This window comes from Gracilinanus agilis, chromosome 1 (assembly GCF_016433145.1).
Source record: "Gracilinanus agilis isolate LMUSP501 chromosome 1, AgileGrace, whole genome shotgun sequence".
Taxonomy (NCBI): domain Eukaryota; kingdom Metazoa; phylum Chordata; class Mammalia; order Didelphimorphia; family Didelphidae; genus Gracilinanus; species Gracilinanus agilis.
In genome coordinates, this window is record NC_058130.1 from 730,377,985 (window position 1) to 730,394,702 (window position 16,718).

The 16,718-nt window shown below is 46.9% G+C and overlaps 1 protein-coding gene across 1 annotated transcript in view; it reads left to right on the forward strand.

Annotated features, from left to right (window-relative positions):
- ATP8B3 (ATPase phospholipid transporting 8B3) overlaps nt 1–16,221 on the forward strand; it is a 55,758-nt gene extending 39,537 nt beyond the window's left edge. Inside the window, exons 9-18 of the mRNA XM_044685349.1 lie at nt 2,478–2,553; nt 3,460–3,577; nt 3,970–4,249; nt 5,395–5,618; nt 9,900–9,983; nt 10,633–10,872; nt 14,083–14,221; nt 14,984–15,082; nt 15,156–15,175; nt 15,967–16,221. Coding sequence (XP_044541284.1) covers nt 2,478–2,553; nt 3,460–3,577; nt 3,970–4,249; nt 5,395–5,618; nt 9,900–9,983; nt 10,633–10,872; nt 14,083–14,221; nt 14,984–15,082; nt 15,156–15,175; nt 15,967–16,221 — 1,535 coding nt within the window. The remainder of the gene's footprint in view (nt 1–2,477; nt 2,554–3,459; nt 3,578–3,969; nt 4,250–5,394; nt 5,619–9,899; nt 9,984–10,632; nt 10,873–14,082; nt 14,222–14,983; nt 15,083–15,155; nt 15,176–15,966) is intronic.
- Nucleotides 16,222–16,718: the final 497 nt, after the last annotated feature.

Below are 16,718 nucleotides of genomic sequence, written 5' to 3' on the forward strand. Positions count from 1 at the left end.
AAGGAAGAAAGGAAGAAGAGAGAAAAGAAAAAAGCAAGGAAGGACTGAAGGAAGGTGGGAAGGAAGGAAAGGAAGAAGAGAGGAAGGAAAGAAGGAAGGAGGGAAGGAAGAAGGAAGGAAAGTAAGAAGAGAGGAAGGGAGGAAGGAAGGAAGAAAGGAAGGAGGAAGGAAGGAGGGAAGGAAGGGAAAAAGGAAGGGAGGGAAGGAGGGAGGGAGGAAGGACAGAAAAAAAAATAAATTAGCACTTATTATACACCTACTATGTGCCAGGCACTGTGCTAAGCAGTTTACAAATATTATCTCATTTGATTGTCACAACTCTGGAGATAGGTACTAGCAGAAGCTTTTTTATCTTTTGCTAACTAAAATTCTCAAATGCATCTGTGATCTTGCCAGTTTGGGAAGTCCAGCCAATGATGCAAGTCCTGTCCCCATCTTCTGAAAGTTCACCAGAGAAGGTCTACACAATGTGCTGGAGGCATCTCTTTTCATCTTTCTCGATATCCCTTCTTGTGAGGGGACCAGTGGAGGAGTTTCATTGTCTACCTATTATCCTTCACTCTTCTCTTTCAGTAATACCATTTCTTGATGATGTCCTTTACTCCTTTTCATCCTAGTTCCTCTTGGCTATCTCTTCGAGCCTGCTTACACCTGCCATATGCCTTTGCATTGTCCTCTTTGTGCCACACGCCTTCCCCGAATCCCAGAAGGAGCACCTCTTTCTCTGCCATCTGTCAGTTCCTTTCCAATATGGATGAAATTCTCAATTCCCTTTTTTTGGGGGGGGGGGGGGGGATAGGCTTCTCTAAAAGGAAGGAGGGAAACTTTGAAATATTATTGAAAGTTGGGCTTGGTTTGGAATTGGAGTCTTGGCCCTAACTTATTCCCTCTCTCTAGGCCTCAGTTTGCACATTTGTAGCTCAGGCTCCTTCTCCCTCCCTCTGGTTCTACCTTCTATCCATGGGAGGCCAAGAACTGTGGATTCTCAGCATGCGTGTGTGTTTGCTGAGCCACTTCTGAGAAATTGTAAATTAATCCTTTTATTTTCCTGGTTAGGACCCAGCCTCTGGGTGTGTGTTTAGACAGAAAATGTCTCTCTTGTCCCGCATAATAAAACCCTTCTAGGGCAGGGCTCAGTACAATCTAGGAGAAGACAATATGGTGAATTTTTGTGTGGGAATAATAATAGACTTTCAGACTTATGGAACATTTTTCTCCCAATAACCCTGTAAGGTAGGTGGCACAATATAGGAAGAACACTGGATTCAGAGTCAGAGAACCTGGATTCGAGTCTAGCTATACTTTACCAAAATCTCTCATGTGATCTTGAGAGTTTTGAACAATGGATTTGGAAAACCAATAATGAAATACATCTTCTTCTTGGCAGAGAGGTGGGAGAATGCTGCAGCAGCGCAGTATATACTTCATCAGCTGAAGTCACTGCACAAGAGACTGGGGTTAATTGTTTTCCTAGTGAAACAAGGGTGATCAGACAAAGTGTTAGACTGGGGCATCTCCTGTGGAGCTGGGTATGCCCCATGGGGAAGGCTCCATGCTCTTGTCCCATGAGAAAGGGCACACATGACCGTGCTCCAGTGCATTACTGTGTCAAAATGGATTAACGACTGTTCCAGAAAGAGCCACACTGTGAGAAGTGCCCCAGTCCAGCAGATTATCCCTGTTAACTTCGTTATATAATTCTGGGGCTGGGGAGAAAAGATGGGGACACTCTTTTCTAGAAAGGATTGTGATATAAAATGAGAGGTTTGGGGCAGCTGGTTGTTAAATGTTCAACGTGAGCATTTTTACCTTGAAATCGACACTCAAAATCACCCCTTCTAAATATATATCATTTTGTTAGAAAACAGCTATGTAGTTATTTATTAGTAGACAAATAAGATGATCACTAAGAACAATAATAGTCACGGTATAGGAATAGGAATAGGAAAATAATAGTAATGGAAAATAGTAATAGAATTGTAATAGAAAATACTAAATATAATAATAATAGAATAGCAATAGAGAAATAATAGAAATAGAAAATATTGTGTGTGTAACAGCACAAATATTTCTATAGGACTTTGTAGTTTACAAGGCACTTTACACAGATCACCTCACTGGATCCTCACAACAACCCTGCAGGGTAGGTGCTATTATTATCTTCATTTTACAGATGGGGAAACTGAGGCTGAGTGACCTGCTCAGGTCATATCAGCTAGTAAGTGTCTCATGCAGGAGGTGAACAGAGGAGCCAGTCCTGGATGCCGTGTGCCTCAGTGTCTCAGTTGGAAGTCCCCTCTCTTGCCTCCCTCTCCCCCCAGTAGAATGATTGCCATCCCTCCTGCGATGTCAGCTGCCACTGCTACTACCACAAGGGATGGGGATGGTTGGAGGCTGAGAAGGGATCCGAGCTCCAGATGGGGGCAGGATTTCAGGGTGGAAGACGGCCCAGTCCAAGGGAGCCCTCTCTTTTACAGAGACTGCGGTGAACATTGGTTTTGCCTGTCGCCTGTTAACTGATGATATGGAAATTCTGGATGAGAAGGAAATCCAGTAAGGACCGGCCGGGCCCCAGGGAAGGGGGTGGTGGGGAGTGGTGGGAGCAGTTATCCTGCAGAACAGAGGATTGCCCAGCAGGGTGGGCGCTGTCAGGGTGCCAAGTGTGATAGGAAAGTCCTTCCTGCTGGGTGCAGGGGAATCTCGCACCTGTGAAATGTTTTCACACCTTGTTCCCAAATGACACTCCTAGAGGTAGGCAGGGCAGGTGCTATTAGGTTTCAAGGGCCTTCTGTGCTCTACGCTTATAATCCTGTTAGCCAAGTTTGAATCCTAATTCAAAGAGGAGGAAGACCGAGGAGGTACTGTGAATTGCTCAAAGTCATACATCCAGAAGCCATTAGAACCCAGAGCCTCCGACTGCTGGACCCCAGGCTGCTTCCACTAGACTTCGTTACTTCTCAGCTTGAACAGATGTCATAGAGGGACTTTAGAACCTAGAGACTGTTTACTGGAAAGGAACATAGAATGTCCGTGATGGAAGGGCTCTTAGAACACATAGTGCCAGAGCTGAGAGGGAGCTTAGAACAGAGAATGTCAGAGCTGGGAGGGAGCTTAGAACAGAGAATGTCAGAGCTGGGAGAGACCTTAGAACAGAGAATGTCAGAGCTGGGAGAATCCTTAGAACAGAGAATGGCAGAGCTGGAAGGGAGCTTAGAACAGAGAGTGTCAGAACCAGGAGGGTCCTTAGAGATAATTTTTAGTCCAATCTTATTTTAGAGCAGAGGAAATGGGACTTGTCCAATATCAAAATATGCCTCAGAGCTTTGAGGCCATAATATTCTCCAGTTGGAAGGGGCTATAGTTGTGTTCTGGGCCTCTGACACTGGCTGTAGTTGGTGCTCCCTGTAATGATTCATCCCATTTGACCGGGGAGGAGGGGGATATGATCTGACTCTGCAGAGAGATGCTTGAGATCTGTTCGGAGAGCAATAACAACTTTGGTGGTGTCCGAGACTGTGACTCAAGGCTCCAGCAGCAACAGGGCAAAATGGCCCTGGTGGTCACCGGAGACTTCCTGGTAAGTGTCACCGCCCCCCTCAATCACTCCCCTCCACACATGTAACTATTCCTATGTGTGCACATAGGCTGGATGGGTGGGGGGAAGCCAAGACTGTAAATCCTAGGAGGGCAGGCACCACCTCATCCAAACAGTCTCTTCTTTACAGGACCCTCTGCACACAATATCGCATGTGAATGAATGACTAGCATGTGCATGTGTGTGCGTGTCTGCATGTGTGGGTTCCTTGAGTTGTCTTTATACTTCCTCCATAAGGCATACATTAGCATGTCCACTTTACAGAGGAGGACCCTGGGGCTCCCCGAGGCTATCCCAGAGGCTTATTCCAAGCTAGCTAGCGAGTTAAAGTCAGCTGGAGTGAGGACCATCCCCTCTCTCCTGGCTCCCTTCAGGACAATCTTCTGCTCAGGGCTGGGGAGTCACAGGCCCCAGAAAAGAAGCCCAGTCTGCTGGACCGCATGGGGCAGCGCTGCCGATCTCAGCAGGCTCCCAAGGACCTGGCAAGCTCGAGGGAGAGAGCCTTTGTGGATCTGGCCATCCAGTGCCAGGCTGTCATCTGCTGCCGAGTGACCCCCAGGCAGAAGGCCCTTATTGTCCAACTGATCAAGAAGCACCGGCATGTGATCACACTGGCCATCGGGGATGGCGCCAATGATGTCAACATGATCAAGAGTGAGCAAACACTTGGAATGGTGGGGGAGGGACTCAAGTGTACCCTTGTAATAGTGGGGGAGAGACTCAAGGATGCTCTTGGAATGGTGGCAGAGGGACTCAAGGGTTTCCTTGGAATGGTGGCAGAGGGACACAAGGGTCTCCTTGGAATGGTGGCAGAGGGACTCAAGGGTTTCCTTGGAATGGTGGGAGAGGGACTCAAGGGTCACCTTGGAATGGTGGGAGAGGGAATCAAGGGTCACTTTGGAATGGCGGGAGAGGGAATCAAGGGTCTCCTTGGAGGATTCTAGGGCAGACATTGGGCCATTTGGAAGGAGGATGCCACATGGAACCTCGGGCATTTTTAGCTGTGTCTCTTGGGGATAAGGCTCAGTGTGTCCTTCCTATGTTGATAGGTCAATTCTAGGTATGTCCCTGGATGGGGAGATTTCAGCAGTGACCCCAGAGAACTGGTGTCAGAACTAGACTGTGGCTGTGAGGAGTTAGTATTTGATTCTTTTCTGTGAAAATGGGGATCACTGCTACCTGTGGCCCAGGATTCCAGCTGTGCCTCATGGAAGAGGGAATTCTAGCTATTGCCTAGGGGCAACCAGGTCCCCTCTTGGATAGAGGGATAGAGTAGAAGTCATGATGACCTGAATTCAAATCCCTTCTCAGACATTTATCACCTGGGTGACTCTGGGCAAATCTCTTACTCTCTGCCTCACTTTATTCATCTGATGATCTGTGAAATGGGCACAATAATATATAAGATCTGATTGATCTGTGAAATGGGAATAATAATAGCATCTCCCTCCAAGAGTTGTTATAAAAATCACATCAAGAAAAATAATACATGCAAATCTTCAAGGACTATATATATTCTAGTTATTGTTATTAGGAAAAGGTAGGATTCTTCTGCTATGGCTCACATAGGAAGGACTGCTGCCAGATCCAAAGCTAGTTGATGGTAGAACTGGAGTGAGTCAGAGTAGAGCTGAAGAGAGCCTCCCTTCTGGCTCTATAAAACAACCTAGGGAAAGGAGGGAGGAGGATTGGGGTTACAAACTGTGGTCCGAGGGGCATGGGATGTGGATGTGAAGATGCCTCAACTCCTCTATCCCCACCCCCACCCCCAGCCTGACCCTATTTTTGTGTCCGGACAGCTGCTGACATCGGGGTGGGGATCAGTGGGAAGGAGGGCATGCAGGCGGTTCAGTGCAGCGACTACGCCCTGGCCCAGTTCTCCTACCTGCAGAGGCTGCTTCTGGTGCACGGGCGCTGGTCTTACCTCCGAATCGCCAAGTTTCTCCGTTACTTCTTCTACAAGACCTTTGCCAGCATGATGGTCCAGATCTGGTTCGCTTTCTACAGTGGCTTCACAGCTCAGGTGCCTGGAGGTGCCTGGCTGGGTTTGGAGGGGGGGTCCCCAGTGGGATGAACTTTCTTTACTCTTTCCTGCTGCCCTATCAGAACCTCCTCCAGCTATTTTCCCCTCCCATGTCCTAGGATTTTAGCTACCTAGAAGGGAAGGACAATAGAGGAGTCATCCAGTACAGTGCCCCCACTTTACAGATGAGAAAATGGAGGTTCAGAGATTTTCATTGACATGCCAGTCCTTCCTTCGCATTTTATAAAGGGAAAGACAAAATCCCTGAGAGAGAACTGCCAACAAATAGCAGAGCTGAGATTCTAACCCAGACCCTCTGGTTCCCTGGTACCATTTCTTCTCTCCTGCATCCCTGCATCTGTGTCATCTCAGACAGTACAGCCCTTCTAAGGTGGAGGTTGAGGAGGAGCAGGTTCCCAGTGGCCAGGACAGGGAAGGACCCGTGACCTACTTCCTTAGGACCCTCTGTCCAAGTCCTGGGATTTGGCGTGGGGAACCCTTTCTGCATGCTGGAGTGTGGACAGCCCCAAGCCTTGTAGGTCCCTTATCCCAACAGTGCCCACAACCCTTCCATCACGGTCCTCTTTCCCTCTTCTAACTTTCATTTCCTTTTCTCCTTCTCTCCCTGCTCTATGATGTTTGCCATCCCTCTATCATTGTTTTTTTTTAACCCTTACCCTCCATCTTAGAATCAATACTGTGTATTGGCTCCAAGGCAGAAGAGTGGTAAGGGTAGGCAATGGGGGTCAAGTGACTTGCCCAGGGTCACCCAGCTGGGAGGTGTCTGAGGCCAGATTTGAACCTAGGACCTCCCGTCTCTAGGCCTGGCTCTCAATCCACAGAGCTACCCAGCTGCCCCCACCCTCTATCATTTTTAATGATAAGACAAGTTCTTCCTTTTGTGAATAAACAATAATCCTTCAAATATCCTGTTCACCTTCCCCTGCACCACCGGGCATCTCTTCGACTCAATTGGGGAAAGTGCTTTAACTGCTCCGGGTCTTTGATCAAAGGTTCTTTTAGATCCTTTTGGGATGTGACCGAGTCACTCTAACCAAGTTAAAGGGAACAGAAAGGGACCAACTCTCTCATTTCACAGATAAGGAATCAGAGGCCCTAAGAAGAAAAGTGACTTGCCCAAAGGCCACTCAAGTAGGAAATGACAGAGCCTCGTTGGGAAGCTGTGCCATAGTGCCTGCCTGAAGTCAGCAAAACTCATCTTCCTAAATTCAAATCTGGCCTCAGACCCTTATTAGCCAGGTGGCCCTGGCCAAGTCATTTAATCCTATTTGCCTCAGTTTCCTCATTTGTAAAATGAGCTGGAGAAGGAAATGGCAAGCCTTACCTGTATCTGCCAAGAAAACCCCAAGTGGGATTATGAAGAGTCAGAGTCGATTGAAGACAATTGAACTTTGGAGTCAGAGTTCTTCCCAATGCCTCCGTCAACTCTTCTATGACTTTTTTCAATGTGGTTATTCCCTCCACTGGTGCAGATTGCAGTCCCTTGCCATGGAATTTGTTTGTTTTTTAATCATCTTTTGGTGACCTGTAACCCCGCCTTTTGGTGACGAACTTCTATGCATTGTTTGAAGCTGGATGTTGGGCAATGGGTGCACAGTCCATCATCACAGGGCGCCTTTGAAGCTTTTCCTGTTTGATAGGACCCAACAGAACGGGTCGCCTCCATACTTCTTTACAATCCTGGCGTACAGAACTCTCCATCTTGGCTATCTAGGCCAACAGCAATCTCCTCTCCAACAATGGCTTCACTCTTGACAGAAACGTCTTTCCTTTTGAGCTTAGGATCATAGATTAGAGCTGGGGGGTAACCTTAGAGGTCAAGCCCACTCTTCATTTAACAGAAGTTGAACCTGATGGCCAGAGTAGTAACCCAAAGCCACACAGGTAGTAAGTGGCAGAGTCAGGATTTGAACTTGGATCCCTTTCCATCACATCACACTGCTACTTTTGGGTATCTTTCATTGTTAAGCCCCACTCCCATTGCCCTTTGGGAATGAATTATAAATGTTGAGTTGTGTCTGACCCTTCGTGACCCCATTTGGGATTTTCCTGACAAAAATACTGGAGTGGTTTTCCATTTCCTTCTCCAGCTCATTATGCAGATGAGGAAACTGAGGCAGAGTTAAGTGACTTGCTCAGGGTGACTCAGATAATAAATGTCTGAGGCTAGATTTGAACTCTGATTTCTAGCCCAGTACTCTGTTTGCTTCACCACCTATCTATTCTAACCTGTAATCTTTCAAATACTTGAAGACAGCTATTCTGTTTATCCTCCCCACGCCGGGGCAGATCTAGCTAAAGGTGCCCGTTTCCTTTATTTATTCTAAACCTCATTATTTATTTATTTATGACATTTAAAAATTGTTTTGAGCTTCGAATTCTCTTTCCTTCTCACCCTTCCCTTTCCCACAGTAAAGGCAAATAATCCGATATCAATCTCATTTCCTTTATCTGATCCTTCTAGGGCTTAGCCTTTGGTGCCTTTTACCATCCTTACTTCCTTCTGGGCCAGCTCCAATTTATCAATGTCCCTCTTACAATGTAGCATACAGGACTAAATGTAATACCTTCAGTGTGATCTGACCAGGGCAGAGTACAGGGAGAGGCTGCCGCCTCTTTCGTTCTGGACTCGATGCATCTCGGCGTATCTCTGGGCCACAGCACACCACTGATATCCTTCAGCTGGCATTCCGTGGATATGGCTAGACCTTTCCTCAAATGATCTGTCGGGAAGCCATGCCCCTCTTCTCTTAGGCTTGTCAGGATGCCCTTTGGAACCCAACGGAGGGACTTTAAACTTATTAGATCCAGCCCTTTGTTCTAGCCTGGTAGCAAAGGTCGGGATCCAATCTCTGGCACTGAGCATGATAACAATCCCTCCCAGCTTTGGGTCACCTGCAGCTATCTTTGCCTTTATCCAAGTCACTGATAAAAATGTTGACTAGGGGGCAGCTGGGTAGCTCAGTGGAGTGAGAGCCAGGCCTAGAGACGGGAGGTCCTAGGTTCAAACCCGGCCTCAGCCACTTCCCAGCTGTGTGACCCTGGGCAAGTCACTTGACCCCCATTGCCCACCCTTACCAATCTTCCATCTATGAGACAATACACTGAAGTACAAGGGTTTAAAAAATATATATATATTAAAAAAAAATGTTGACTAGGAGAGGACCAAGGACAGGGTCTTGTGTGGCCGTGTACTCTAGGAGACAACCTTCCTCCAGCTGGCCACTGGCCACTAAAGTGTTCTTTTTGGGGGGCTGGGCTAAATCCTAAATATCATATCATCTAGCCCCCTTCCACAAGGAGATCGTGAACAATTCACCCAATTCTTTCTTGAAATCCAGGGTACTCTGATTAACCAATCACTGTTATTTTGTTTTTGTTGTTGTTGTTCAGTCATTTCAGTTGTGTCTGACTCTTTGAGACCCCATTTGGGGTTTTCTTGGCAAAGAATAGTGGGGTGGTTCACCATTTCCTTCTCCAGCTCATTTGACAGATGAGGAAACAGAGGCCAGCAGGATTAAATGACTGAGATAGCTAATGTGTGTCTGAGGTTGGGTGTGATCTCAGGTCTTCCTGACTCTACTAGGCCAAGTGCTCTAGCCACTATACTATCCAGCTGCCCTAATCATAATTTACCAGTTATACAGAAGAGCAGATGAGATTTTTCTGCCAGGACTTGTTCTTGATGAGTCCCTGCTGGCTCACGGACGCTGCTTCCCTTTCTAAATATTCACCAACCATTTGTTTTATAATATAGTCTAGACTTTTTCCAAGAACTCATTCTCTTTCTTCTACCTTTGTGAAATACCGTATTTCAAGATGATAATCATAGGCCAAATCTTTGAAGGCATAAAGGGATCATGACCATGATCAGTCTTGGCAAGGGAAGGACAGACCTGGTTTCATCTAACCACAGTCTTGCCCTTGGACATCCGTTAGGCCTTTCCCTTTCCAATCTCTTCCATTTGCAAAGCAACCCTTAGAAGTAAGGTACAAAGCTCTAGGATCTCGAGATCTCTTCGGCATAAAGAATAATTTCCAACTTTAGCGCAGAGAACAGAAGCCAGCTGCTATTGGCTTCCTGCTAGTGATCATCAGCTCCTGACAGAATAAACAATTTGGAACATGGTCAGGATGTAGATCAAAATGAATTTAATGACATCGTCCCTTTCCTTTCCCTTTTTTTCCTCTGTCGTCTTCTTTTCTCTTTGACTTCCCTGCCTATCCTTCGTTGTCCTGACTTCCTCTCTCTCTCTGCAGCCACTGTATGAGGGATGGTTCCTGGCGCTCTACAATGTCTTCTATACAGCCTATCCTGTGCTCTCCATGGGCCTTCTAGAGCAGGTAAACCCTCCCCACTCGTGACTCCCTCATCCCCACCCATCATGTCTCAGGGGGTTCCTGGAAAAGGGGTGGATATTAGCAAGAGGAATCCACAAGGGTTTTCTGCTTCAGGTTGGAGTGTCAAGGGTAGAAGAAGTCCTAAACAAGTCAGTACAATTCCAGAACAATGTAAAGCGATAGGGAGGAAGGTACCAAATTGTTCCTTACTAGAGTTGTTTCTGTTATCGTAACCTTTTGTGGGTGGTGATTTCCTTTTTTTTAATATTCAACGATATTTTATTTTCCCAGTTTCACGTGATAACTAGTTTCAACATACATTTTCCAAAATTATAAGACCCAAATCGTCTCCTTCCCTCCCTTCTCTCCTCCCCTTGGAGATGATAAGCATTTTGATCTGGGCTATGCATGTATTATCATGCAAAGCATACTTCTATGCTGGTCATTGTTGTAAGAGAATACTCACATACACCCAGAATTGTGGGTAGTGATTTCTAGAGGTTAACCTTTTGAGAGCTGCCTAGATAAATACTTTGGCCTTCCCCTCCCAGTTCCCCTCGAGTTAACCTTCATGGGTGGCAGTACTGGAGGGGGCTCCACCTTCCACCAGGGTGGAGAATGAGTGCCTCTTCTCTTCCCTTTTACCATCCAGGATATGAGTGCCAAGAAGTGCTTGGAATTCCCTGAGCTCTATAGTGTGGGACAGAAGAACCAACTCTTCAACTACCAGGTCTTCTTTGTGGCCTTGGTCCATGGTGTTGCCACATCACTGGTGAATTTCTACGTAGCCGTGTGGGCATTTAATGACACGGCTGGGCCTGGAGGCATCTGTGATTATCAGACCTTTGCTATCACTGTGGCCACATCTGCCCTCCTCTCCGTCATTGCTGAGGTGAGCCTCTTCTCCTTGCTGTGTTTGGGGCAGGACCCCAAAGTGGCTCCATCAGATCTCCAGCTCTCCCTCAAACTTGTCCTAAATTCCTCCCCTGAATCCCATACTCCCTTTATCCCTTAGGTTGCCCCCTGCCCCGCCATGATTCAGAGAATTGAAGAATTGGACAATTGGAAGGACTCTAGTGGCCATGTAGTCCAACCCCCAAATGAAAGGAATCCCTTCTATAAGCTGCCTACCGAGTGGTCATCCAGCCTCCCTTTGACCCTTCCTCTGAGGGGCTTCCACTCAAAGCTCAGGCCAGGAGGGACAGAGTTGAGCCCCCCCAATGCCCATCATGTATATTCCCTAGAGGCTGACTGATTTCCTCTTCTCTCCAGCTCACACAACTAGACCTTCAATTCATTCATTCATTCATTCATCCATCCATCCATTCATTCATTCAACACAGATGGTGTTTCAGGGTGCTAAGCTAAGTGCTAGGGATATAAAAGGATACATTTAGATTCTACTTTCAGGTAGCTTATAGCCTAAAAGGAGGGAAAGACACATACACAAATAACTGGGATACAGGGCAAAGGGAGATCCCTGCAGAGGACAGATATAGGCAAATTGCAATGATAGATGTGAAGAGGGAAATAGCACTTTATCAACGACTTGGATAAAGGTGGAGATGGCAGTTTTAAGTCAAATTGATCTCTGTCTTAAATGCTGGGTGGGGTGGGGGGCTGAGTGCAACCCCAGCACAGTAGGTGATAAAATCAGGCTCCAATAAGATCTTGAAAGGCTAGCAATTTCTTTTTCAGATCTAATATGATGAAATTCAGGAGGGTTAAATGTAAAGATTTGGGGTTCAATGAATTTACTTCACCCATCTATGCTGGAGACAGAGACTTTTCACTTGGAAAAGAGAAGACTCAGGAAGTAGGATCTGAAGGACTGTCATGTGGAAGAGGGATTAGGCTGGTCTGGGATGACACCAGATGGCAGAATTAGAAGCAATTGGTAGAAGCAGCAAAGAGGCTACTTTGGGCTTGAAGCCAGGAATTTCTTCCTGACCACTGTTCAGTCATATCTGAGTCTTCGTGACCACATTTGAGGTTTTCTTGGCAAAGATACTACAGTGGTTTGTAATTTCCTTCTCCAGCTCATTTTACAGATGAGGAAACAGAGGCAAACAAGGTTAAGTGATTTATCCAGGGTCATTCAGCTAGTAAGTATCTGAGACTGGACTTGAACTCAGGAAGATAAGTTTTCTTGACTCCAGGTCTGGCACTCTATCCACAGTGCCATCTAGTTGAACCAACAAGTTGAATGGGCTGCCTTATTAAGTACTGGGTTTTCTCTCCTTCTAGGTCTTTAAGACAAAGATGACCTCTTGTCAGGTGTTGTAGTACTAGAGAGAGTTTTTTTGTGCGTGGAGGGGATGATGTAGGTTGGACAAGATGGCCACTGAAATCCATCCTTACTCAGATTCTTTGATTTGCACCTGCAGAATTCCGAAGTGGCCGTGTCTGGGAAGGTCTTAGGGAGCAGGTAGCTTCTGAGTTGGTCCATTGATGGAAAGGAGGGGATTCATCCGAAGGAGATGGGAGAGTCCATTTCAGTTGTGAGGGATGGTGAAAGTAAAGGCAGAAAACCAGGGGAGGGCAGGAGGAAAATGGAGGTTGGAGAGCTAGGTCCTGATTAGTGTGAAGAAGGAGTTCCCTGAAGTGGTGAATTGTTTAAATTTGTGCTGCATATTTCCACTGGACTGGAACTGAAGACCATGCTTTGCATAATGAGAACTTCAAATAGAGGAAATTTTCACCATGCAGCCACCTCAGAGGATTCATTATTTGTACAATTACAAGTGGGCTGAAATGAGGATTATGGGAAGTGGGAATAATCTGTTATAATACTTGAAAGGTAGCAAGGAGCCTGATCATGGAGGACCTTGAATGCTAGGCCAGAAGGATCTATTTGTCTAGTAGGCAATGGGAATGAAAGAAAGGTTTTTCAATAGAGAATTGGTACATGAAGGAGAGGACTCATCGAACCTGTGAAGGATGGACTGGAGAAGGGAGAGAATGGAAGCAGAGTGACCAGTTAGGGTATAATGATCTAGGTGAGAGCCACTGAGAGCTGGAATTAGGATAACTACAATGGGGACTGGGGAATGGTCCTATGGGACATTACAAAGGCAGACTCAACAATGGGACTTGACTCTTGAAGGGATTTCATAGGAGTTAGATTTTGAAGGAAACTGTGGGCGGTCGTACCTTAGAACATAGAAAATGAGATGCCAGAACTGGAAGGGAACATAAAATAGAAAATTAGAGCTTGAAAGGGACATTAGAATGCATAATGTCCAAGTTGTGAAAGTCTCGGGAGGGTGAGAAGGGGCCTTAGAACCTAGAATTTTAATGAGACCTTAGAACTGAGAATGTTAGAACAGAATGTCAGAGTTTGGAGGGGTCTTGTAATCTAGAATGTTAGAACTTAGAACAGAATGTCAGGTCTGGGAGGGGCCTTAGAACCTAGAACATTAATAGAACCTTAGAACTGAGAATGTTAGAACTTAGAACAGAATGTCAGATCTGGGAGGGGCCTTGGAACCTAGAATTTTAGATGGACCTTAGAACTGAGAATGTTAGAACTTAGAACTGAATGTTGGAACTTGGGAGTGGGGGACTTTGAACCTGGAATGTCAGCCAGTGGCAGGAAGGACCTCAAACCCAACCCAAAGAAAGTACCTTTTCTGTATAACATCACCAAAAAGTTCCACTTGTTGAAGTGGAAACCAAATTTGTTCAGGTCCTACTCACTTTCATGTAACAGGGAACTTACTCTCTCTTGAGACAACCCTTTCTCTGTTAGACAGCTCTGATTGGTGGCAAATTTTTCCTATTATATTGAGAGGAAATCAGCCTCCTTATTACTGTTTTCCATCATCTTCCTTCTGCTCCCACATTGCTCCTAGCTCTGTTCTCTCTGCAGGTTGATAATCTCAGTTCCTTCAGTGGTTACTCTTTGGAATAGGCTAGAGACCTCCACTTCTGCTGAGATACAGAAGGCTAAGAAAAAAGAAATTGTCATCCTTATTTCAGAAAGACTCCCTGGTAGTGTCTGCCTTATACCATATAAGCCATATCCCTCAACAGATTATCATATTGACTTTGGTTGGCTTTCCCAAGACCCCAAGGGATTAACCTCTTCTTCTCTGGTCAGATTATCATGGACATCAAGTTCTGGACCATCCTGTCTGTCCTGGCTGTCTCCTCCAGTGTGATCCTCTACAGCCTCATGTCTTTCCTCACCCAGAACTTCTCTGCCTTCCGTGTGGCCCCCACCATTTTCAGATTTTTATGTAAGAGCTGTTCTTCCACCCCTTGTTAAGTCCATGACATCCAGGGAGCACTCCAACTTTCCTCAGGTCTTGGCTATAAAGGATTCAGAAGCGTTTCCTAGGGCACTTGTTCCTCAGAGGTCTAGTATCAGAATCACTGAGAAAGGATTCTTCTTTCTTTTCCTCTCTGTTGCTGTCTCTCTCCCTTCCTTTGGTTATGTCTTGTCTTTTCCCTTCCCTTCCCTTCCCTTCCCTTCCCTTCCCTTCCCTTCCCTTCCCTTCTTTTCTCTTCTCTTTCCTTTCCTTTTTTCTTCTCTTCTCTTGTTTCTTTTCTTTTCTTTTCTTTCTCTTTCCTTCCTTCTTCTCTGGGTATCTGTCTCCCTTCCTCTTTCTTCTGTATCTGTTTCCCTCCTTTCCACTCTCTCTATCTGCCTCTTCCTTCTTTATGTCCTCTTTCTTCCTTTCATCTTTCTCCTTTTTTTCTCTCTTCATTTCTCCTTTCTTCCTCCTCCTTTCCCTCTTTCTCTTCCCTCTCTTTTCTGTCTCCCTCTCTCCTTCCCCTCTTTCTTTCTCTTTGCCTTTTCTCCCTCCTTCCTGGTGCCTTCTTCCTACTGAGACAGTGTGTGGAGGGAGGAAGAGATGGGTAGCTGGCCTTGGATCCCAGAGTGCTTTCCCCCTCCCCTCAAGAGAGGTTTTTCTAGGGTGAAGGGCCAGATTATCCCTCCTGGAATTCAGACCAGGATCTTTGCCACTGACCTGGGCTCATATGTCTCTGTCCCCTAGATGCTAACCAAAATGCCCTGACAGAACCCTACATCTTGCTGGTGGTGCTGCTGACTGTGATCACGAACACCATGCCCTCACTGGCTGTCCGTCTACTGTGTCATATGATTGCTGGGCCTGAACTTGAAGTAAGTTAGTCACCCCGAGGATAGGGGATCCTGTCCTGAGAGAGTCCTTCTACTTCACCAACTGGTCCTTCTGGGGGATTATCTTCCTGTCTTGTTTTTGTTTTTTAAACCCTTACTTTCTGTTTTGGCATCAATTCTAAGTCAGAGTGGTAAGGGCTAGGCAACTGGGGTTAAGTGACTTGCCCAGGGTCACACAGCTAGGAAGTATCCAAGGTCAGATTTGAACCCAGGTCCTCTCAACTCCAGGCTTGGTGCTCTATCCACTATTCTACTTCACTTCCCTTGGTTTTGCTGTTTTTCAGGGCTGACTGAGCATTTTCTTGTTCAGCGTGGATAGACGTCTCCATTTCAAAAGGGATGGGAGGGGAATGGAGGACCCAAGAGTCTCTTCTAACTTCTAACTTCTAACTTTCCCAAACATTATCTAATTGAATCTTCCAAGTCCCACCAATGAGTCCTGGGTGGCCTTGGGTCCCTTCATTAAGCCACTTAATTCTTTGACCCGTGAGTGAGTTCCGCAGGACAGGGATTATTCTTTCTATGAGGAAGAGAAGGTAACCTGCTGGGTCACAGGGCAGAGCTAGGACCAGAACTTGGGACTCCTCCTCCGCTGCCAGGGTTTCCTTTACTGCTCTACTGACTTTACTTGCCTTCATCTCTCACCCTTCCTGGGAAGCTGGAAGGACTCGGGTTGAGGATGGCTTCAAAGTCTTCCCCGAAGTGAGAGTGGTACCCCTGTCTGTGTAGGCTTCAGAGCAGGTGCCCTGGCCTTCAGCCCCCCCCTCTTCCCTGGCCCCTGCTTCCTGTGTGTGCCCTGGTCCCTGATCCCTCTCCTCTCCTCTTCCTCTGGCATAGAAATACCGGGACAGTCGAGTGGAAGTCAGCGCCGTGGAGCTCACAGCCCACTTCCAGAGGGACTCGTTTCGCCGCCGCTCTAGTTACGCCTTCTCCCACAAGGAAGGCTATGCTGACCTCATTACTGGGGGGGCCAGTCTTCGGAAGAAGGCCCCCCGGTTCATCCGGAGTGTCAGCACCAATGGGAATCCTCAGCCAGCCACCAAGAACTCCCCTTGCCCAAGGACCAGAGTGCCAAGCAAAGGATCGCCCTGACACCAACCCTGCTTCCCCCTTGTTTTATGGGACCTTTCAGCCTGCCAGCTCCGGGCTCCTCCTAAGAGTCCGACATTTTTAAAGAGGTTTTTTTTTGCGGGGGGGGGGAACATTTGCCCCTGCTCCCCCACTGAAATACTGCCTTATTGCTCTTAATGCAATAGTGACCTCTCTTGGCAAGATGGGGGATTGCAAGGAGGTCGTGGACTTTAGCGGGAAGGGGTGGGGTGGTGGTGGGGGGAACAGCTCCCTGTCTAAAGGGGAGACAAAATCCTACCCAGGCCCACTTCCGGGCCCCACCCCCTGGACTAACCCCTGCGTCCAAGGCCAGTTCACTGGTTGCCAAGATGGCTGCCTTTGGCCAGATCCCCTCTTCCTACCTTTTCTCAGACCCATGAACAGGTCAGGAGCCGCCCACTCCCATCCTTCTACCCCTGCGGCTTTCCTCTGGGTCAAACCCTAGCTCACTTTTGTACTTGGTGGTGTCCTTGAGAGAG